Source organism: Callospermophilus lateralis, chromosome 9, assembly GCF_048772815.1.
Source record: "Callospermophilus lateralis isolate mCalLat2 chromosome 9, mCalLat2.hap1, whole genome shotgun sequence".
Classification (NCBI taxonomy): Eukaryota; Metazoa; Chordata; class Mammalia; order Rodentia; family Sciuridae; genus Callospermophilus; species Callospermophilus lateralis.
In genome coordinates this window covers 89,677,487-89,702,523 of record NC_135313.1, presented here as the reverse complement: position 1 = coordinate 89,702,523, position 25,037 = coordinate 89,677,487, and the positions used below count along the sequence as shown (strand labels likewise).

The following is a 25,037-nucleotide window of genomic DNA, read 5'->3' as shown; positions in this document are numbered from 1 at the left end:
TTCTACCTTATTTCATAACTGCAATCCATCAGTGTAGTTGGGTGGTTTGTCATTTTATTTATTTAACTTCTTCAATGTAGGACAAAATTAGTCATTTGCAGCAAAATGAAATAGATGCAGTATAATATCCTGGGGATCAGGCATGGGAAAAACTTCAACAAGGTTTTTAAAGGGAAGCATAAAACTCTGCAGTTATCCCTTAGAATTATATAGTCAAGCAAATGTACCTGCTTTAACATATTCTGTTTTTGTAAACAGTACAGTATTCTTATATGTTGGTGAACTGCACATGTTCTTCATGGATCCTGAAATGTGTGGGATCTAAAGAAAGAAATCATGCAAATTTTTATGACAATATCATACTTGCTATAATAGCAAACTTGTGATTCAGGAAAAGAATATGTACTTATCAACGAAACAGCCTATCTTTCCTTTTACTTTTTTCAAAGACAAGCTTTGCAGAGGCTTGGGCTTACACATTTATTAGAACAAAAATAGTTTGTGACTTTTGGTATGTTGCTACCACAATTGTATTTTAAACATTGCTTTGTTAATTATCATGTTGTAGCAGGCTCCCTTCTTAGGGTTTTATATCTATCAACTGATTGAATTACTAAAATAACAAAGCAGAATAAGGGTGCAATGAAATAAGTCCTCTTGTTATTTTGGTCATTCTATGAAATAGAAGTCTTCATCGTAAGATGAGGACACGAGGCACAGAGAAGTTAAGTAGTATTAGTAAGTAAGTGGTGAATACAGAATTTTAACTCAGGGCAATCTGACTCCAGAACACATGCTAGCTATACTGCCTTCCAGTTAATGTTGGGGTTAGAAGTCTGATCTTTGGGATGAATACAGAATTATGGATGTATAGTATATATCATACATAAACTAACATCTTTTCTCCTACTCCTTTTTTATAACCTCAGCCATAATTCATTGAGACCCACTATGGCATTGTTCCAGATGTTTGATGCAATGTTACAAGACAAAACTCAAATCCTGTCTTAATAGATTATGCACTGTGTTATATGAATACCACACAAACATCATTGTGACCAGAAGGCAATTTACATTGCATGGAACTCATTGTCAGGATGTTATGGTGCTAGAATCTCAGTTGTTACATCAATAATTACTCACCATGGAAAAATTGTGCTTTAGTAACATATATGAAAAAAATAGTGTTGGTTTTATGTACTAGGACACACTAGTTGTAGAATTTACTCCAACAACACTATGAAATTCTAGATCTAATATGTAAGTTTCAGCTCTTCATTTTTTTTTCCAGTAAGAAACATGTATTTCATTCTTTCCTGAAAATTTGTCTTTTTTCTTAAAATTATATAGTCTTTACTGTACAGAAGTATAATTATGCATATTGAACTGCAATGTGACAAATTAGTGCACTTGTTCTCTTGTATCCACTGATTTGTTCCAAGACATTCTACAAATACTATAAACTGTTAGTACCAAACCCTTTAGAGTGCTATTTTTTTCCTACACATACATGCAATAAAGCTTAATTTAGAAACTAGACACAGTACAGTATTAACAATAAAAACTAATAATAAAATAGAATAATATAACAATATACTCTAGTGAAGCTTATATAAATGTGGTGTCCCTCTCTCTTTCTTTATTATTATTTGTTCCTTTTAGTTATACATTACAGTAGTGTGTATTTTGACATAACATGCATATATGGAGTATAACTTATTCTAATCAGGATCCTATTCTTGTGGTTGTATATGATGTGGAGTTAGCCAGGTTGTATATTCATAGACAAGGATAGGAAGGTTATGTCCAATTGATTCTACTGTTTGTTTGTTTTTTAATTTTCCCTTCCCCACTTCCTTTCCTTTAATCCAGTGTACTTCTATACTTCTTCTCCCTGCCCTCCCTTGTTGTGGATTAACATCCATACATCAGAGAAAATTTTGGCCTTTGGTTTTTTGGAATTGGCTTATTTTACTAAGCATGATATTCTGCAGCTCCATCCATTTACCAGCAAATGCCATTATTTCATTATTTTTTATGGCTGAATAGTATTCGATTGTGTATATATACCACAGTTTATTTATCCATCCATCTGTTGAAGGACACCTAGGTTAGTTCCATAGCTTAGTTATTGTGAATTGATTTGCTATAAACATATGTGGCTGGGTCACTTAGTATGCTGATTTTAAGTCCTTTGGGTATAAACGCAAGAGTGTGAAAACTGAATCAAATGGTGGTTCCATTCCAAATTTTCCCAGGAATCTCCATACTGCTTTCCAGAGTGTTTGCATCAGTGTAGTCCCACCAGCAATGTATTACATGGGCGTTCTCTTGTCCAGCGAGGAGGTCCACGGAACAGTGTAGAGGTATGTGTGGCTGCAGAATCACTAATCAAGACCTGCAGAGACCAAGCAGGAAGCAGGTCTAAATTTATTGCTCAGTTACCATGTATATATACTCAGGCAGTAGCTAAGCAAATTACAGGCAATCACCAATACAATTTCTTGCCAACTGTCCTTGCAGTGACCAATCAAGGAGCGGGCCACAGAGCAAGCACAGGGACTGCAACACGTGGCCTCATGCCCAGGGCTGTGCCGCCTATGGGGTAAGGGATTTGCTGCCTAGCGTGAGGGGAGTGGCCTGCCACTCAGACACCCTTAACATATGCCATGTATGCAGTACTCCATACACTTGTTCCCACAATGTATGAGTGTACCTTTTTCCCCATATCCTTACCAACATTTATTGTCACTGACTAGAGACGAAATCTCTGTTTTGTTTTAACTTGCATTTATCTAATTGTCGAGATGTTGAACATTTTTTATTTATTTTTTGAGCGTCCCTTTTTGGTTTCTGTGAAATGTTTGTCCAATTTCTTTGCCCATTTATTGATTGGGTTATTTGGACTTTTTTTATGTTAATTTTTTTTTCAGTTCTTTATATATACTGGAGATTAATGCTCTATCCCAGGTGCATGTGGTAAAGATTCTCTCCTATTCTATAGGATCTCTCTTCAAGTTCTTGATTATTTCCTTTGAAGTGAAGAAGCTTTTTAGTTTGATATCATCGCATTTGCTGATTCTTGATTTTACTTCTTGCACTTTAGGAGTCTTAATAAGACTTGGTTTCTAAACTGATATGATGGAGAGTTGGGCCTACTTTTTCTTCTAGTAAGTTCAGGTTCTCTGTTCCAATGCCTTGGTTCTTAATCTCCTTTGAGCTGAGTTTTGTGCAGGGTGAGAGATAGGGGTTCAAATTCATTCTACTATATATGAAAAATTTGTCTTTTTAAAGCATTCTCATAAAATGCCAAAGTGTAATCAATAAAGGAAAAAGTTGATAAATTGTACTTTTGTAAAATTAAAGCTTTTTATTTTGCACAAGGCATTGTTAAGAAAATGGAAAGCCCAATACCATGAAAATACATTTGCAAATCACATATCTAACAGAGAATTTCTATCTAGAATATATAAAGAACTTTTCAAACTCAATAATAAGAAAGTAAGCATCCCAATTAAAAAAAAAAGTGAGATTTGGAAAACATTTTTCACCAAAGAAGATATTCAAGTGGCAAATAAATGCATTAAAGCATTCTTAACATCATTAATCATTAGGAAAATAAAATTTAAAATTACAGTATAATATCATTATGCACCTGTAAGAGTGATGAAATTAAACAGAACAAAAAGTAATGTTCGTACCAAGTGCTGCTATGGGTGCAGAACAACTAGAACACTCATGCATTTGCCCATGGGAAGGCAAAATGGTACAGCCACTTTGGAAAACAAAAATCTACATTTTTCATATGAATGAGAAATTTCACTCATAATTATATATATACCCAAGAGAAATGAAAAATTCTATTCACAGAAAAACCTGTTTAGAAGATTTATTTATTCATAACTACCAGAATTTGGAAACAAACCAAATGTCCTTAATCAGAGGAACAGATCAAAAAATGTGCTACATTCACACAATGTGATACTACTCAGCAGTAAAACAAGAATGAATTCTTGATTGACACACCAATATGGATGAACCCCTATGTACTTTGCTAAGTGAAAGAAGTGATATCTAAAGGAATACAAACTTATAGTTTTATTTATATGATGATCTCTGAGAAAAACAAAATTTTCAGGACAGAAAACAGATCAATGGTTGCCAAGAGTTAGTACTGTGGAAGGAATTGACTCCAAAGGAACAGTGCTTGGGGCATTTTGTGGTGATAGATTAACTCTGTCATGATTTGTTAAGTGTAAGACTGCATTTGCTCAAATCTATAGAACTACACAACCTGAAAAGTGAATTTTACTCTAAGTAAATTCAAAGCTATGGGTGATGATAAGTAATGGGGGTGGGAGAAGAAATTGGCACCCTTATTTCTTGTAAGAATCTTCATGGAGTCCTTATATCTTGACTTTGGTTTTCCACTTCTGGAAATATATTCTTAGGAAAATAATCAATATGGTTATGGATGATCTTTGCATCGTTATTTATCATAGAGAAATTGAAAACCTCTTAATTTTGCTATTATAGTGATGTATTTAAATAAATTATAATGCCTTTTCCATTTACAGGCATTTAAATTATGTTTCTGAAGGTTAATCACAGAGACAAATGATTATTCTTTACTGATGTCTTATCACTTTACTCTGCTGACTTAACCCAGTCTAATTTTAAAATATTGATTTTTCAAATATTAAAAAAAAAACCTTCTGGACTACTTGAAGTATACCTCATACGCATATATACCTCATATGCAGGTTGGTCCAAATCCCTTTCTGCACCCCTCGTTGACCAGGTAGATAGACAGATGAAGTGCATACCTAACTTTACAATCATTTCATTTCCTTTGGTACTTTTCTATTTCAGACAAAACTGGGATGGAGAAGGGAGTATTATCTTTGGTACAAATCATCTTTCTATTTGGAACATCCTTTATTCTAATTCTCACTAATTATAAAAAAACTACATTATGGATAAATGTTGCTTTGTGATTCTATAAATATTAGTTAACATTAACTTCTTTGATCTGTCCCCGGACCCAATGATATAATCAGAAATGACAGTACCTTTTGCACACATTTAAAGCCTGAAGAAGCTTAACAATTTCCCAAGGCCATGGTCTGGTAGGTGTCAAATGCTATGCAAATCCTGATGACCCTGTTCCTCATCAGACACCCTGTACATTACATTGCAATATTTTATTCCAAGATGTCCCCTTTAAAGAGCACTTACTATATTAAAAGGGTACTTGTTTACTCATTATTATTCTGGATTCATCTTTTTAAGATTTTACAGTTTGTCTATAAAACTCTCAAGGGAATCCAGATTTCCACATTAAGTAGATGCCATCAGACCATATTTTGAGATATATGGGTGTGTTTTTCTCTTCTGTGCTTTTTGGGCAAGACCCCCCTCCTCTGTTGATTTCTGAGGCATCCACTATGTCTAGAAAAGTTAGGATTATTAAACTTTGAATATAAACAGAAAGTCAGTGCCACAGAATGGAATCTTGAATCTCATTTCAGGGACAATAAACCTGAAAAACAGACTTTCATATACAGAAGCCAGGCTTATGGGAGAAAGTATTTTAAAAAAATCCAAATGGCTTCCTTCATATATCAAGAAGGAGGGCCTTATGTCTCAGAATGCAATGTTAGCATAAGCCAGGATGCCACATTGGTCAGTAAGGGTCTTGTGGAAGATGTATAGAAGAGAGTAGATTCATGAGGGTCTCCAGCCTCTGCCTCATTCTGTAGATGGAATATTGTGCAGAAGAAATACATGCATGGAAATTTCATATAGACAAAATGGAAGGGAGAGGCAGAGAAAGTGATGCATGTGTTTAGCACAGAGTGGGCTTGAGCTGGTTGGTGCTCCCCCTTCCTAAGTCTGTTATGATGTGGGAGTGATCCCCAAATCCTTGTATGTTTCGTAGAATGTGGAAATGCTGCCTGTCAGAGAAACTGGAACTTGCTTGGAGTCAGTACTAGGTGAGTGCAAAGTCGTTAGACCAGAAAAATCAGGAAATGACCCTACAGATTAACAGTGGATGCAGGTGTTATTTTGATAGAAATAACTCAGAGAACCAGGAAAATTTCCAAGAGAGTATGCAATAATGATACACGTTTCTCTGACACTTGGAAAGAAAAGAATAAAGAGAGGAGAAAGAAGCATTTTAAAAAGGAGCCTGAATTAACTTAGAAAAGATTTAGTTTTATATGGTACGAAGTTACTTTAAATGAATACCTGCTTATTCCCCTCTCATCCACCTCCATCCAGGCTTTTAAGCAACTTGATGTCATTTTTTAGGGGAAAAAGGTTTGCTGTTTGTTTGTTTGTTTTCCCTACACTTAGGTCATAGTGCATGATTTCAAACTTTTTACACACACACGTACACACACATAGACAACTATGGTTGCTTCTCCCTGGAGTGTGTGACTGGACTGAAAGAAATGTGACCTATCTATCAGTCTTAAGACACTTGGTTAGATTTTATGTGATTCTTTCTTTTTTGAGCAATCATAGTTTGCCTCTCAGTCCTGGTTTCTGTCTTTTCACTATGGCATCTAATCTCACCTTGACATTTACTGCAGTATTCATGGACTAAGGTTTTGTGTTATAGTTTTGATTTGGAATGCCCCTCAGAGTTTCATGTGTTGGAGCTCGGTCCTCAATGCAGCAGTGTTCAGAGGTGGGAATTTAGGGAAGTAATTGTACCTTGAGAGCCCTGATCTCATCCATGGATTAATTTGTTGAGGATCCAAAACTTGAATGGACTATTGGGAAGTGGTGGCAAATGTAGGAGATGGGACCTCGTCCAAGGGGGTGACTTGGTTTTGGGGGTGTACCTTTGAGTCCTGTGTCTTGCCCCAGCACCTTTCTTAACTCTTCTTCTGACTTCCAAATGCCATGAGCTGAGCAACGTTTCTCTACCTTTGCCTCCCATCATGATGTTCTGCCCAAAGCAACGGAACCAGCCGATCATGGATTGAAACCTCTGAAATCATGACCTCAAATAAATCTTTCCGTTTCTAAAGTTGTTTATGACCAGTATTTTGGCCATACTGGTGAAAAACTGATTAACATATGATAGTGCTTGTAATTGACTGATTTTCTACCAGATGGATCCTTCCATATGAAGGTGCATAGTTTTTCCTGAGAAAGAATAGAAGACAGGAGTATCAATAAAACATCATGATTAAAAAATGAGCTTTGGGGCTTGGTTGCCCACGTTCAAATCCAAGCTCCACCATCATACTTGCATAAGTTATTTAACTTATTTACCTTTCATAAGTTATTTAATTTATCCAAATCTCAGGGTATTTATCTATAAAATGAGCATAATGACAGTTCCCACCTAGCTAGACTTTTGTGAAGTTTAAATGAATTGATATATGCAAGTCATCTGGAGCAGACATCTGTCAGTATCATGGATGCGCTCATTGTTATTAATGTTGTGAGGACTAGGTTGATGCCTGTGGGATATTACAGCATTGTGCTGGATAACTTCTAAGTGATCAGAGTGTTAGCTCCTCCAATCATGGAATTGTGTGCTGTAGAACCTGAGTAGCTGTTCAGTTAGAAGGGCTTCTGAAAAGAACAGCCCACTTGTTATAGTGAACTCTTGGCCTTTGTAAACATCTTTATCGTGGAAATATTGTTTTCCTTTTTTAGCTGTTATTATTTCTGTTTTGGCATTTGTCTTAGACTATCTTTCCCAGGTTCATTATAACCTTTTCTCTGATTCATTCATTCTCATTCTCTCTCCTCTCTCTCTCTCTCTCTCTCTCTCTCTCTCTCTCTCTCTCTCTCTCTCCCCCCCATTGGAGCTTTATAATTTTTCACTTAATATCATTATTATATTTTTTTGCATGTCTGTGTCCTTTTCTTGTCATACATTGTACTATTTTTGCTGAATGTTTCTACTTCACTATTTTTCTTTTTGTCCTTTCTCTCTCTCTTTTTATCTCTGTATTATTTTCACTTGCTTTATGTTTTCTACTTTTGAAAAGCACTGTCTTGCTATTTCCATCCCATGATACTATCCCCAGGTAATGAAGGTACCTATTCCTTTGGGCTTACTCCCTCTGGTGACCTAACTTGGCTTAATATCGGCTAAAATAATTTAAAGTAAAAGACATACATAAGATATGAACCAGTGGGCACTATAGCATAATGGATAGGAAAGTAGCTTGCAACGTCTTACAGATCTGTTTTCCAGGCCCAGGACAGAAACTTACTAGATATATAAATAAAATACCCGGAGCAGTTATGTAACTTATCCATGCTTCATGGGTTAAAATAGTGCCAAACTAATGATGTTAATATGGACATTCAATAAAACTTTACATGTAATGTGATTGATTAGCATCTAGCTAACTCTAAGCTCTCTAAATACCATTTGCTATTGTTATCTTAATTCAGTTGTTGACGTTGTTTTTATTGTTATTAATATTATGATACTGTGAAGTTCCTTTTTTTTTGCTCTCTCTCTCTCTCTCTCTCTCTCTCTCTCTATATATATATATATATATATATATATATATATTAAACTAAGTAAACTAGGTAGAGAAATAAGCTTTAAATTCAGAAATAAGCAAGCAGAAACTTTAATCTCATTGCTGGCAATATTAAGATGTTGCAAATAGCTTCTGTTTTGCCCTTAGCTTTTTTGTTGTATGTTCTATTGGATTGAAATATAAACATTTTCTTAGTTGATTAGGATCTTAGCCCATAAGTGGCCAGAGGCTACTTGCTTTTGAGAAAGTAACATTTAGATTTAAAAAAATGGAATTAAATGCATATAAATTCCACTAAATCTGCTCTGTACTATCTGTTGATAGCTTACTCCACTATCGGCAAGCATTTAATCAACATATATTGGCATTCTTCTCTGAGATTTAAATAGGACGTAAAATCTTATGGCATGTAGAGTGTTTTTGATAACTGTTTCATTATTTCCATAGAAAGTGTAATAGCATATAAGAGGAAATATCAATAAAATATCCAATGTGTATTAATTTTAGAAGAGTAAGGTTGTCTGAAGTTTGATAACAAAGGGATGGTCTTCTTTTTAAATCATTTTAAGATGTCTGGGTTTATCTTCCTATTTTGTCTATATACCTTTTTTCTTTTAAATCATTTTGGACATTTGAGACTAGGGTCAGAAAATAAGAATTATAGACTGTACTGTTTATTCATTGTTATATAAAAGAGTTGGTAGCTCATAATATTAATTTATAGTTTCTTAGAAGTCACAAAACAAAGATTGCCACTGGATGTAGTCTATAGCATATATGTGGCTTAAATATTAGTTCAATGCGGAAAGCCCAACCTCTGATAATTATGTTATTGTTATATTGGAAACAATGCTCAACCCTGCCATGAATGATGTATACTTTAACTGATATATACCTATATCTATCTATCTATCTATCTATCTATCTAATCTGTGTGTGTATATATATATATAGAGAGAGAGAGATAGATAGATAGATATTTGAAATGGATAAAGAAATATTCATAACGAAGCTTGAGTATATTTATATATGTGCAGGAATCTTTTCTTTGTCTAAGTATTTTGTATTTTAGTTGGAAATGGGCTGGCATTAGAATAGCAGTATGAACTGAAGACAGGACCCAGTCACTGGCTATTTGGGGCACAATCCCCAGAATCACAAGCAGACAACATGGAGTGATGAGTATGATCCCAGATTTTCACTCATAGGTACAAACCCCAAAGAACTGAAAACAGAATCGCAAGTTCACACACATGCACATTCATAATAGGTAGCACTATTTATAATAATCCAGAAATGAAAATAGCCCAATTGTCCATCAAGAGATGAATTCATAAATTCTGGTATCTACGTACAATGGAATGTTATTCAGTTGTAAAATGGAACTAAGTACTGAAACATGCCACAATGGGGATAAGCCTCCAAAAATACTGTAGAAACCAGAGTCAAAAGGTCACAAATTAAATGTATATGAAATATACAAAATAGATAAATCCATAAATACCGAATTAAGTTTGTGGTTTCCAGAGCCTGAAGGGAAGCAGTAAGAGGGAGAAACTGCTTATCAGGTACAAGACTTTGCTTTGGAGTGAAAAAAATATTTTATAACTTGATAAAGCTGATGGTTCTACACCAGTGTGAATATTCTAAAGGCTGCTGAAATGTTTAATTTATGATGGAGACCTTTAGTGTTTTGGTGTCAGGGGAGGTACTAGGGATTGAACCCAGGGATGCTTTGCCGCTGAGCTATACCCTCTTCCCTTTCTAATTTTGAGACAGGGTCTTGCTAAATTGATGAAGCTGTCCTCAAACTTGTGATCCTCCTGCTTCAGCCTCCAGAGTCACTGGTATTATAGGGATGAGCTGCCAGGCCCAGGTGATTAACATTATAATTTCCCCACGTTAAATTATTTTTTCCCACATAGTCCCATAATCACAACTGGTTTAAAGAAATCCCCTCCATGAGGAAAAAACACAGTCTGTCATTATTGATCCCAGGTAGTCTGGTAAGGGCTGACAGTAATTATATAGAGTCATCTTGAAAGATGCCTTCAATTTCCTTCTTAAATATATTCTGTTTCATTATGACATTAGATTATCAGAGCTAGTGAATAACCACATAATGACTAAGCTTCTGTCCTGTGTGATACTTTATTTTTCATGCTTGCCTGAGGTTTCAGTTGGTCTCCTTGACTCATCCAAGAACATGAAAACAGAAAAGCATAAATGCTCCTTTTTCAATAGGTTCTCTATGTGTGATGGGAACATAATTATAACAACATAGGTGAGCAGATGAGGTTTTTCAGACCTAGGTACTTTATCTGGGCCCTTAAATAGTTTTCATTAGCCAACCGTATCAATGAAATGATCTGGATAATTATAAATATTCTTTATGCTTTATAGGAGCCTGTCTGTGGAGCTGGTGGTAGTTGTTTGTACCCAATATGAATGATGGAGCTAGTGCTTTCTATGGTCATGATGTGAATCTCCAGATTTTTCAGTTCAAGGCTCTTAGTTTTTTGTGCTAGGTATCTTTGCAAACAACGTTTTAAATGTTTCTAACTATTGAAAACCTGCCATATGTTAGATACCTTAATATGTGTGCTGCATAAATGATTCTAATCCTTAGACTGTCCTTGAAAGGTGAATGTCATGATTTCATTATTTCAGTGAAATAACTGAGATTCAAAGAAGTCAAATGATAGGCTTAAGAGAGTGTTAGTGGCTAGTGTTCACCAGCTCACCCTTACCTGTGCTTGGCTAGGAAACATTGCAGCTAAAATTCACTGTGAAGCTTTTCTTTTGCTAGATTTGTTATACAGTAGGTCACACAGCTGTGGAGAATTTCAGAGTCTGTTATGACTGTTAATTTGGCTTCCTCAAAAAAAGTCTGCTCCAGTGGGGTTGGGGTTGTGACTCAGTGGTAGAGCACTCACCTTACACATGTGACATCCTGGGTTCGATCCTCAGCACCACAAATAAATAAATAAATAAATAGATAGATAAGTAAGTAAGTAAGTAAATAAATAAATAAATAAATGTCTGTGTCGACTACAAATATATATATATATATATATATATATATATATATTTGCATACACACACATACACCTACACATACATATATATAGTGCTCTTGGACTGGGGAAGTAGCCTAATAGTGGATAAACTGCCTAATATATGGGAGACCCTGAGCTTACTGCCCAGTACAGAAAAAAAATGAAAGTCTGATCTGTTTGATCACACTCCTGAATTAGCCTGTGTAAACAAACTATCAAAATATTGGTGGGAGTATTGACATTTAACTGTACTGATGTAACAGGTGTATCAGATTACAAGAAAACTTGGGTTGTAAAAGATGTTTGGTTCAATCACCTGAAATCAATCCTAAAGGCCCTGGATATGTAAGGACTGGGATGCCAGGAATGGGGTGTGTGTGTGTGTGTGTGTGTGTGTGTGTGAGAGAGAGAGAGAGAGAGAGAGAAATTTGAATCATGGGAAACCAAAACAACTGGGATCTTAAAGAAGACCAATAAAACAATACTTGTGCCCATATTACTCATTCAGAATTTAATGTCCAATAACTCTTCCCACATGGTTTTCTCTTTTCTTCATGTATCATCAACATTAACTGCCTTTCAGATAGCTTTATTTTCCTACACTATACCTTAGTTGATGCTTCTCCTGCCAAACATACCCCCTCATTGCTGGCAGCCTCAGCCCTTCTCTGTACTCTGTTAAAAGGTTTATTCCGTTTCCCAGCAGATGTTTCTATTCCATGAATCACTACAATATTTTCTCTTTGAATCATGTATTTTCAATGTGACATTTACTTTTGGACTGGGTTTTCTTTTATGTGTGCATGTTGCACCTCCATCATTAATCATGAGCTTGAGGAAGGTAAATGATAGTAATCTCCATCTATTTTTATCCCATTATTGGTCTTGGACATAGTATGTGCTCATTAAATAGTAACTGATATTTTATGATTCTTCAAGACAGAATTTTCTTAAAGTTTATTCATAAAAATGCCACTTCCGGGTGAGTGGATACTCCTAAAACCAGAAGGCCATTGATGAAATGAGATAGAAGTGCCCTACATCTCATTTCCTGCCTAGAATATTTCTTGTGTGTATTTGCATTTTCAATACTGAAAAGTTTTCAAATATGGGACAAGTTTGGCTATTTTTAACCCAGCACTTCTCAACTCCCCCCTGTACTTTTTCTTCATAAGACTCCTATAAACATCCCTTATTCCTCAAAATGCTCTTTGCAAGACACTGTGTTAGAGTGTTTTGTGTAAAAATTATGCTAATGAAATTCACAAGTGTGGGAATTAAATTTTGATTAGATGTAGGTTAGGCTTCTCTTTGGCCTGCCTGCTTCTGTACTTGAGAAAGTGCTGCCCCTTAGCTGTATTGGCATGGGGGTGGGGTGGGGTAGGGGCAGGGTGTGCACACAATGTGGACTCAACCTGAAATTAGATTGTTACTGAAAAGAGAATGATTGAAACTGGTCTTTCAGCTTGATTATCTGCTGGAATCTCTATTACTTCTCATAATATGCTTGAAAAGTTTTATTTGTACCTCAAGGGCACTGAGCCTGGCCTCATTTACAAATATGAATGCAGATATGAGCTGTGCAGGATCTTCTCCTTCAGGCAGTCTTGCAACTGTCAGCTTGTTTTATTTACTTCCTCAGAAAAAGGAATATCCATCTCCTTGGAATTAGACACAGCACAGTTAATAGGAAAACCAGAGTTCTAAAGTCAGGGGGTTTGGATGTAATTCCCAGCTCAGGCCTGTGACCTGAGCCAATTTACCCCTCTGAGCTTCTGACTCGTCACTGGTGAGATGAGATGGATTACTCCTGCCTATCAGAGCTTCTAATGAGGATTCAATGACACATCGTAAGCCTGAAAAATATGTGCAAAACACAGAGACTTACACCAAGGAGGTCCTCAATAAATACTTGTCCCCTTTGCAATTATTTTTTGCATCAGACAGTTCATGACAAGAGAATTCCAAAACTATAAAATCACTCGGATAAAACTGCCTGTCTCCTATGGTTGCCATTCCACATTTTATGTTGTTATTTCAAACAATAAATGGTGTTGCTATTCTTTCTGTCCTTTGTTTTTATGAGGAGACTGTGGATGGGGGAATAATAAGAATCAAATCATTATCTCTAAAGATTTGTAATAGTGAACAAAGAACCTGAAAGAGAATTTTTTTTATAAACCTTTGTAATCTTTTGAGATACAGAAAAGCAAATTAGAAACCATTCTGTTAGTCTTAATATCTGTTCATTATTAAAAAATATCCTTCATTATTTTATTTAAAATGTCTGTATGTATATATATTGGTAGTGAGGACTGAACCCAGTTTGGGGGTGCTTTGCCACTAAGCTGCATCTCTAGATTCCTAATGCTTCAGTAGTTTTTCTTTTTTTTTTTCTTCTTTCTTTTTTTTCTTTCCATGTTGGGAATCAAACCCAGGGTCCCACATATGCTAGACAGTGGCTCTATCACTAAGACACATACCCAGACCACAGTCCTTTTACTTTTTTTATTTTGAAACAGAATCTCACTAAGTTGCTGGTGCTGGCCTTGAACTTGAAATCCTCCTGCTTTAGCTTTCCAGTTCACTGGGATTATAGGCTTGTGCCACCAAACCTGGAAAATGCTTCATTATTTTAAAGTTTCTGAAAAATCTTGTACTATGATATATCGGAGAATTGTTAGGTAGTATTTATAAAAAGACAAATAGCAAATATCAATATCAATAGCAAAATTGGTAATTCTTGATATCTGATGTGTCTTTTTGCTTTTTTTTTTAAAAAAAAAATTGAGTTATGTTTTTGGCTTAGCAATCATTAGATTATTCAAAGGGGAAATTGTAAATTTACCAGGGATAACTTCAGACTGACTTTCAACTTTTGGGTCAATGCATTATATAATTTCAGCTACTGGCACATTCTATAGCTTCAGATTATTTACCACTGTGTACCAAGATGACAAAGTCATCAAGTGAAAAGATTATGTTTTTAGAGGTGAAAGCACCCAAAGGAGAATTAGAATAATAAAATTCTTTTTAGGGTAGACTATAATGTTCAGCATAATTTCAGTTTTTAGGCTACTCTGACCTCCATTTTGAAGAAAAGTGTATACTTGTTACTTTTGTTTGTCAATAACATGTGAATCATGGTTATTTCTGATCATCTGTATCTACATTTTTTTTCTGGAAGAAATCATCTGTGTCCCTATGAATAATGACAAATGGAATTTTGCTGTGGTATCTGCCTTCCTAAATTCCAAATTATCTCTTGGTAGTTTCTCTTGATGCAAACATGAATAGCTGAAGAAAACATAATTTTTGTTGCATTATAGATTTAGACACTGGATGAATCCTCTGAGCGAAATTGAAATAATAGGGGAAACAATGAATCTATTCCTTGGACTGACCTTCATTGTGAATTAATCAGCATCTGTCTCGATCTGGTTGATCACAGGTGAAGATGTAGCAGGGAGTCTCTGCCCCATACCTCCTCCTCCAGAGCGGATGGCCTGTGAAATTCCCTGCAGAATGGATTGTGTGGTGAGCGAGTGGACAGTATGGTCATCCTGTTCCCAGTCCTGTTCAAATAAAAACTCAGATGGGAAACAGACCAGATCAAGATCTATCCTGGCATTGGCTGGAGAAGGTGAGCAACAGAAAAGGTTTCAACTCCGGATTCACTGGCTGGATTCTTAATTTTTTTCCAATAGACAGGTACATGTATGCTATGGAAGTAGCTACACCTGGGTGTTATCTCTATTCCCTGACTCCACATTAACAGTTTCATTTCCATGCATCCTTTCTTTTTCTTTATTCTTAGTCTTCTAGTTTATCTAAGCTGTGGTCACTTAGTTATATAAATTACTTTAGACCATCCATACATGGCTCACCTCAAAGAATTGAATATTGTTTTTCTTTAAGTTGAAACTCTTCCAGTTGAAATTCTTCCAGTTTCAGATTAGGTAACTGGGACATATTGAATATGCCTGTAAGAAGAGTTCCAAATTAGGAATCAGGAGACCTGGTTCCTTGATCAAGAGCTGCCAGTGACATCAATAGGCTACCTTATCCAGGTCCCCTGGCTTCCTGTTCTGTCATACTTGGCCTGCCAAGGGCAGAGAGAGTGTATGGAGGCTGTGGAGATGGTTTTGAAGATGGTAAAAGTGTGGTGGAAATGTGACCAGTGACTTCAGAACAAATTAGAGGAGCAGCTGCTCTTATCATTCATAACAATGATCTCTGTCCCCAGATACACACTTCATTGCTTTTATGATTTCTGTTGACTCTGACTTCAGCTCCACTAGAGCGACAGGATAGTGAGGCCATGGCTGTGAGGAATTCCTTCTTAACCAAGATTTTGCTCTGTGAGCCCCCAAAATGGGGCCAGTGTCAAGATAAAGGAAAATTTTCAAATTCTTAAAATATAGCTCTGTACCCCTCTTGTCCTGTATTTTTGGAAAAAGAAAACAAAAAAGTCAGTAGTATTTAATTGGATAAAAAAACAATAATGAGAATAATAGAACCAGAGTTACAAATCTTGTGCATTTAGCCTACTGAATAAAACATTATAGTGCAGAAGAGTAGGAAAAGATCAATACTTCAGATAAATACCACTTTTTACATTAATAGTAAAATGTGAACAAAAAGACAGTAATGATATTTGATTATCTGATTCACGTAAGAGTGTAAGGATGTACATCTGTCTGGTCTCCCTCCCAGTGGATCGCACTGTCAGATATAATTTCAGAGCTCTAGGTTGAGCCCTCTACCCCCAGACTGCAACAGATACTTCTGGATTTCTCAAGTGCAATAAAATGCACTGCTTGATGGAGAATGGGTGTATTAAAAATGGATCTCTGATAAAAATAATGCCTTTCTTAGGAAAGGGAATCTATGTATAGACACACATGTGTATATCACGCATGTCTCATGTAATATTATTTCAAGGTCAAGGACTGTTCTGTCTGACTAATTCATATAGGCATAATAATAGTAAAAGAAAATCTGTTTTCTTTGCGAGTTTATCTCAGAGGTGCATGCTCCAGAGGAGGAGAGGCTAGTCCATTAATTTTATAATCTATTTGGTGTGGACAAATGCCTATAATATATTATCCTGAGGTTGATGTCAAGACCGAAATCCTTGATCTTAGAGTGGAACAAAGGGTTCAGTGGCTCAGGTCTTTGGATCATTAAAACATCTAAAATCATAAGAACAGCAATAACAGCAAAACCAACAGTTATGTATGATGCTATATTTTAATTTTCTGCAGGTGGAAAGCCATGTCCTCCTAGTCAGGCTCTTCAAGAACATCGTGTATGCAACGACCACCCCTGTATGCAACTCTATTGGGAAACATCGCCTTGGGGCCCCTGCTCTGAAAACACGTTGGTAACTGCACTTAATGCAACTGTTGGCTGGAATGGAGAAGCTACATGTGGTGTGGGCATTCAGACACGGAGGATCTTCTGTGTCAAAAGTCACGTGGGACAAGTGATGACCAAAAGGTATATTAGCCTATTAGTGAAAGTGCATATCATTATTGCATACTTGCATATTTTTAATTGGAAACATTTATCAAACAAATGATATGCTTGGGTCAGTGGTGGTGTAAGAGGCATTTTATTGTTATTATTCTCGTTTGACCCTTGAAGACCTAAAGATATGCTTTAAAGAGGAACACACTTATAATAGGTACAACTAGTTTTGTTTATGTTATGTGTATTATTCAATATGTAAAAGTAAGCAATGTCCAAAAACACTGGAAGTATTTGAATAATCAAGCAAGCATTCTAGTACTGATCTTATTATTATTATTATTGACTCTTCTCAAATCACATAGATTCAGTGAACAAAAAGGCACTAAGCTTTGAATTATAGGGTTGTGTTTCACTCTGACCTTTCCAGAAGTGAGCAGATAAATCCAGACAGCTATTTTGATTGGGCTAATTCATACCCTAAAGGAAAATATAATTGCATGCTTTTTATACTTTCTGAACTTGGAGATACTAATTTTTTTAAAGCAGGAAGAAATATGAACATGGCAACTAGAATATAGATTTCAAAAAGGGTCAAAGAGAATTGTAGGTGATGGGAGGTAAAAAGTAATTGACTGCAGAACTCAGCTGTGGAAATTTCTTCTCTATATATTTCTTTTTCATGGGAAGACTGGTAAAGAAGAAAATATAGGGACCTATGCTCTGTTCAAAGTGATGACTGGCATAACCACAGATATTATCCAGTGGTTGAATTTGGAGACTCCATCCCAGCCACAGGAGTTGCAGGTCACCAGGATGGGCTGGTGGAATCTTTGGTCTGATATGAAAAGATCAACTACTTAGTCTCTTTCTCCAGGAATTTTCAAATTGGGAAAATCTAAGTCTTCTTTCTTTCTATACCTGGTATTCTAAGCCTTTGAACCAGAAACTGTGACAGCCATGGTCAGGAGTAGTGGAAAAGGCAGGAGAGAATATGCTGATGCTCAGAAAGAAGCATAAATGTAGGCAGAAAAAATTCTGACAGCATCAAACTCTGGTCCCATCCCTCCTTCCTACACCCCGGCCTTTTGTGGCAACATAGATAGGCCCTTTTGCTCCTCTACCTATTGTGGTCTAATTTGGGTCCCTGTCATTGGCAAACTCAAACAGCAGAATAATTTCATCTGTAGCCCTGTGGTGAAGGGCCCTGGATCTTATTCATAATTTTGTGTACTTTGGCCATGTGTAAGGAAAGTCCTAGAAGCTCAGTTAAAGAAAAGGAGATGCTCATCGAAGAAATAGTGAAGACTGATGAGATTTTGCCCACTGCTTGTGCCCCAGCAGCCAAGTAACGGGTAGTTCTGCAAATACATGCAAAGGTAAGCATAACTTGAAGCTAAGCATGGCCAGGAAGACCTCACCAGTCCTTCCTCCTAAATATGGCATTCAGAGAGCTGGGATTGAGTGTTTTTAATGTGTTTTTTTTCTTTTATTTATATATATATATAAATTATCACATATATATTACACATATATGCATACCTTTTTTAAAAATTTATTTTTATGTGGTGTTGAGGATAGAACCCAGTACTTCATATGTGTGAGGCATGCACTCTACAATCCCAGCCCCTTGATTGCTTTTTATTGTTGCAACAATAAATAATCTTTAGTAGCATTTGGCATGTAGTTAATGTCCCGTAAGCATTTCTGGAATTCATGAGTGAACCACACCTCTGGGTAGGGGAGCAATAGGGTTTGACAAGGATTGGATATGAAGAACAGGGAATCAAGAGAAGCTAAATGTTTATCATTTGCTTCAATAAACAAAGAAAATATATATTTACCATAGCTAAATTTGGGCAAAGGGGGCTATCATGAAGAGCAATGAGTGGTCATTCACTTGATGTACTCTTATTGACCCATAAATATTATTTCTGCCCTAGCATAAAGCTGTACAAGATTTATGATGTTTGGAGGAATATCAATCTTTTTCACTTATATTTTTCAACTTGCCTTTTAGTCATAGTGCCACATAGATCGAATGCAATTGATGAATCAATGGGGTTATGGACAAACATGGACTATAACATTTTATGTCACCTGATTCAGGTGATAATCTAATTCAGGAGGCTAAACGGAAATGCTGAAATCCTGAAAGGCTTTTGATGGCATTATGCAGAGTTGGGGACTCCTTTATCTGAGAAGGACTGCAGCCTTGATAATGTTTAGTTTTATGACCCAGATTTTCAACTTTTTTAAAAAAGATGTTGGAAACATTATGATGGACATAAAAATAAGTATGGCTTAGGTATAGGAATAAACCCCACACAGAATGCAGTAAGCTATTATTCTTTATAGTGATAAGAAAATTTAGTATTCCTGAAGTTTGATCTCTCTTCCATCAAACTTTTCAGCTCTGAACAGCAGTTAAAATCTACTTGACGTGAATATAATTTGTTCATTTCTTAGCAAAGGGGCATTAGAATTGAAACTGACATCTACTGAATAAATTATCACATTTCAAAGGGCTATTTGGACAGGAAAAACTGAGTTATATGTTCAAAATAGTCCTCAATTTCCTTTTGTATCTAATAATCACTTTGAATAACAATTTTAATAAAGGTTTCTGAGCACAGTTTACTCATTTGTTAACTTAAAGATGCGTGAAGCATGACTGGGCCACAGTGAAACCTCCCATTCTGCATAATTAACATGCACCAATAAATACATTTTAAAAAATGATGTGTGATTACTGGAGGTTTACATTTTAAAGAATAATTCATAAACTAAATGTATTTGTTTGAAAATTCACATATGTGAGACTGAAATATTATTACAGTGAATAACTTATAGTTTGCTACAGCTTATTAACACAGAAAAATCATTCACACAAATCTTTCCCCAATCTCCTCCCACACGTATACGTGTGTGTGTGTGTGTGTGTGTGTGTGTGTGTGTGTCCTGAAAGGCATTGCTAATGCTAGTAACTCTTTGCACTGTCAATGAGACTGGAGACTTCACAACCTAATTTTGATTCTTACTGTATGTCTCTAAGTAATCCTGCTTAAATTGAGCAGCATTCCTTGACTTCCATCAATTTACTTAATTAAAATTCTTCAGGTTAATGAAATTAATTGAGCTAAGAAAATAATACATAATGTCCAGTGAAGCATCTAGTGAGATTATCAGCAATAGAAAGTATTCATTGATCTATTCTTTCAAAAAATATGTATTTTATTCTTTTTCACATGAAAGCCATTACAATGGAAGTAGACCCCTAGTAACTTGTGAACTCCTGAGGGTGGGAATATGGGAATAGAAACAGGCAGGAAGAAGAAAGTTTCCTAAAGAATATTTCAGAGTAGAGAAAAGGAAGTCTGTCTCCATGGAATAAATGGGCTAAAATAATGTGTTTTTATCTGTAAACTCACTGTACTGTGAAGCCCAGAGTTTCTTGCAAGTTCTTGCCTCCCTGGGTTGGTGCTTCGGTTTCCATGTAATTGTGTGGGTGAGAAAGTTACCATTGTATGTGTAATAGAACTGATCATATCAGAAAATGAGAACTAGCTAGGACCCAACTGAACCAGAAGTGAGAGCTTGTTGGGATATTTTTGGAGTATTATTTGGTTTTGTTTCACTATTTTTTTTTTTTGCACTTACAATGTCCAAAAAAATAATAATAACAAAGATTCAAACACACAATTCAAAGTCTTTGAAAGTTCCTGATAAGGCACTTTCTGCCTTCAGTGTGAAAACACCTGGCATTTGTGTGAGACATAGTAATAAATAGATCCATTTAAACACTTAATGTATAAAAAGTTGGCAGATTTGCCCCATCTGGCTGAGGGAGATGAATACACTCTGTCCTGGGTCGGACGAGTGATCAGGGAGATGGAGCGTTGTGTGTGCATCTTGTTGATAGAGGCATCATGAAGAATAGCAGGCTAGGTAGCTCAGCTTGATGCATTTCTGCACAGTGCTTATAAAAAGCTGGGGCCTACAGGATAACCAAGAGACAATACAACAGAGCATCCTAGTGCAAGTTCAGGAAAATAAATGTACTGAAATGAATAAATTCACATTTTATCAAGAGTAGTGCCAATCCAGGACCAACATGTTTTCCTGAAAGTAGGATGCATAAATTATCACAAAAGGTGCAGAGCATTAATTTGATTAATGACCAAAAAGTGAATCCTTACGTTTTCCTGGTTTTTAAGCATGCAATTCTTATTTTAGAAATAGCTGAAAAAATTTCCCACATATTCCCCAGGGATTTGTCTTTTGGCTTCAGTAGTATAAAATAGTATTTAATGATTTATTTACTGTTTCTGATTATACCAAGGAAAGATCTGGCATTTTAAAGATATGGTGTAAGATGGAATTACACCCTCAAGACATTCAAAATTAGTGTATGCACAGCGCCTGTCTTGTGTATAGCACACACATACTTCAAACAGCATGGAAGATGTCAAAAGCCATGTTTTGGTCAGTGACCAAAATAATACAGAAAATAAACTTTTTATTGTTTTGGAAATCAGACACTTAAGTTACTAATAGTCGATGATTTTTTTGAACACTGACAAGAAATTAAAATGTGTCGATACTGAAGGGATAGAAACATGTAGATAAATAGGAAGAGGAAGTTGAACCCATGAGGCAAAGATAAACCTTACTAGCAGAAAAAAATGAACAAAAAGACAACTTCACAGGCAAGAGAAAATTTGGCCCTTCTCAGACCGGGAATCACTTGCACGTCCAGGAAAGCCCTCAGTTCATTGCTTCTATAAAAACACTGTAAGCCCAGGCCTGACCTTTGCCACTGAGACAATGAGGCTGTTTCTGTTCACTCTCTCCCTTATGGAGAGTTGACGTTATTTCCGGTGAACCTTTATTGTGAGTGCTGCTAGTAAATAGTCAATGAAGAAGGCAATATCAGTTCCCCCCAAAGACTTTAACACCTACTCCTAATTGCAGTGAAGGAAGTCCTTCATTATGAGCAACCCTTTGTAGAAAGCTTCACTCCTGGCACTCATCTTTCTGGGCTGTTGGGTGAACTTTTAAAGGAGTGTTTGATGGGAAAGTTTCGGAGGAAGTGGGTCCCCTACCCTGTGACCCTCAGTTCATACAAGAATAGGCATTACTCAAGTGGCACTTCATCACTTGCAACGGTGTACCAGGAGAGGTTGCAGAGGCGTTAGAATAAATGGCAGTTCAATTTATTTTTAGTAGACCTCAGGGTATGAACAATGGATTTAGGAATGATTTTAGTGGGTTTTGCTATCTTTACTAAGGTATGATATAAATTTCCCTTACCAGAGTGGCTTGTTTAAGTGACACTGTATCCTTCAACTCTCATACTCTTCTTTCTATTGTTTCACTCATGGAATGGATGCATTTGATTGAACTGAATGTGTATTTGTGTGTGTATTAAGAATGGTTAATAATAATGCCATTAATAGTAATTTATTGAGTGATATTTTTGTGGATATTTACATTTTTCACTTTTGTTATTTTTGTGAATGCATTCTATGCTCCAGAATAGAATAAAATAATACAAAGGGATCGATGATCGAAAGCAATAGATTTCCAACCATCTGCCTACTTCACTTTCTATCCCACTCCCCAAACAAAACCCATTTTTTTTTTTTTTTTTTGGACAATGTTGCTTTTTCTCTCTTTTGGTTTAGTGAGTACCCAGTTAGTTCACCAATCATAAGTCTATAAAGGTGAATAGTGAGAAGCCTGGTGCCACCCCTGCTGCCATCCACCCTTCCCTCCTTGGGTCCTGCCCAGTACCACTGTGTTAGATCCTTTTCTATTTGTGCTGTGTCTTATGTCTAAATGGCGAACACTGATATACACTCTTCCCTATTCTTCTTTTCTGTTGCTGACCTCCTAACTTCTAATGATGTTTTTTATGTTTATATTAATTATTCACATCACCTCTTTGTTTATCAATTTTAAATGGTCATCCCTTGATTAGTGCCCATAAAAGTAATGAGCCTTAGCTCCTTTCTGCTAACTCCATCCATCATGTGGCATTCTGTTTGTTGGTTACATTAGTACTTCTGATTAATATTCTTAAGGGCATCTGTCTTAGTTTGGATGGCTATACCAAAAATGTCGTAGACCAAGTGGCCTAAACAACAATATTTCTCATAGTTTTAGAGGAGGGAAATCTCTAGGTTGACAGTCTGGTCAGTTCTAATTCAGGTTCCTGCCTCTTCCAGGTTTGCCATTGACCTTGTTATGTCTGCACAGAGCTGAGGGAGGGAGCAAGTTTTCTTGTTTCTGTCCTTGTAAGGGTACTAGTCCCATTCATGAGAGCTCTATCTTCCTGAACTAGTCACCTCCTAAAGGCCCCAGCTTCCAATACCATCACATGGAGGCTTAGGATTTCAACAGGTGAATTTTGGGGATGCAAACATTGCAACCCTAACAACCTTGCTTTCTCACTTCACTTGTACTCAAATGAAGTCTCTCAATACCTGCTTTGTTGGACAAGAACACCCTAACTTCCACCCTCTCCTACCCCTTCTATCTTCATCTTTCAACCACTGCATTTTTATCTTACTGTGGCAACAATGATGTTTTGGAACTTTCCTTTCCAAAGCAAAATTCAATCTCCCATACTTTATAGTGTTCCTAAAATTTTAAAACTGTGCAAATGCTTTCATTTTGAAAGCGATGCCAGTTATAGTCTGATGTCAGACAGATTCTTCTCCTTTAAGTAATCTATTTTTATTTTTGCATCAACCATGATTAATTCTTCTCATATTCTGTGTTTAAAATTTGAACAGTCCTTGTATTATAGATATGGGGCCTTCTGAGACATTGAGGCAACATGAAGACCCCCTCTTTAAACTCCAATTCTTGTGACAAAGTCAGAGAGATTTAAGATATGCCCCTCAGAGTAACAGGAATGAGTTTATTGAAGGAATAGGAAAAAGGAAAAGGGATACTCAGTCTTAATTTTGACTGACAGCAGGGTGACATCAGACTTTCTAGTCTCCAGTGTCATGGCAATTCTAGGTCACCTTGGCCCATGTTGCTTGGTTCTAATTGGATTCTTAACCATCTATTCTTACAGTTAGAATTATCCTTATCTCCCAGAGTTTCAGGATCTGGTTACAAAAGTCTCCTCTTTAAGGGTAACTTGGGTTCCTCTTATCAACATTATTTTGGACCTGCATTTCACCTGCAGTAAACAGGTAGTTTACTGAGGAATGTGACATTTCCTGTCCATTGAGGCCAGGCAGAGCTGCAGGTAAATTGCTTCTTAGAAAAGAAAGAATGTGGGCTGAGGATGTGGCTCAAGCGGTAGCGCTCACCTGGCATGCGTGCGGCCCAGGTTCGATCCTCAGCATCACATACAAACAAAGATGTTGTGTCAGCCGATAACTAAAAAATAAATATTAAAATTCTCTCTCTCCCTCTCTCACTCTCTCTTTAAAAAAAAGAAAAGACAGAATGTGGGGGCCAGCTAGAATTATTCTCTTAACCTCTTTTTCCCACCATCCTCATCTGTCTGATCCCTAACACTAGTGTTTTCATGTTGAATATTCTGTATACACTTGGTGGATCTTTCACTCTGAATTTTCATCTGGGTGTATGATATTGTAGCCTATTATTTCCTTGTTAGAATTATCACCTCCATTTTCTCTGTTTTCTCCCACTGAAAGTCTATTGATTATCAGGTTAAAGTTGATAGATGGATGATCTTTCCATCATAATTCTGTGCAAGTGCATTGTCTTCATGTGCCCTTGGGCCCACTACTTATTTCAGCGTATCAGTTTATCATATGAAAATTAAGATTTACACTTCTGTTAGGAGAAAATGGAAAAAAAAATGTAGGCTGTTTTAGTCAGATTTTGCATTGCTGTGATGAAAGACCTGAAAGGAACAATGTTGAAGAGGAAAAATTTATTTCTAGTTCATAGTTTCAGAGGTCTCAGTCCACCATTGACCAACACCACAGTT

The 25,037-nt window shown here is 36.3% G+C and overlaps 1 protein-coding gene across 1 annotated transcript in view; it reads left to right on the top strand.

The window, feature by feature from the left end:
• Positions 1–25,037, top strand: part of Thsd7b (thrombospondin type 1 domain containing 7B) — a 697,342-nt gene that overhangs the window by 308,053 nt on the left and 364,252 nt on the right. The window contains exons 7-8 of the mRNA XM_076866252.2: positions 15,036–15,227; positions 16,852–17,086. Of these exons, the coding sequence (XP_076722367.2) occupies positions 15,036–15,227; positions 16,852–17,086 (427 nt within the window). The remainder of the gene's footprint in view (positions 1–15,035; positions 15,228–16,851; positions 17,087–25,037) is intronic.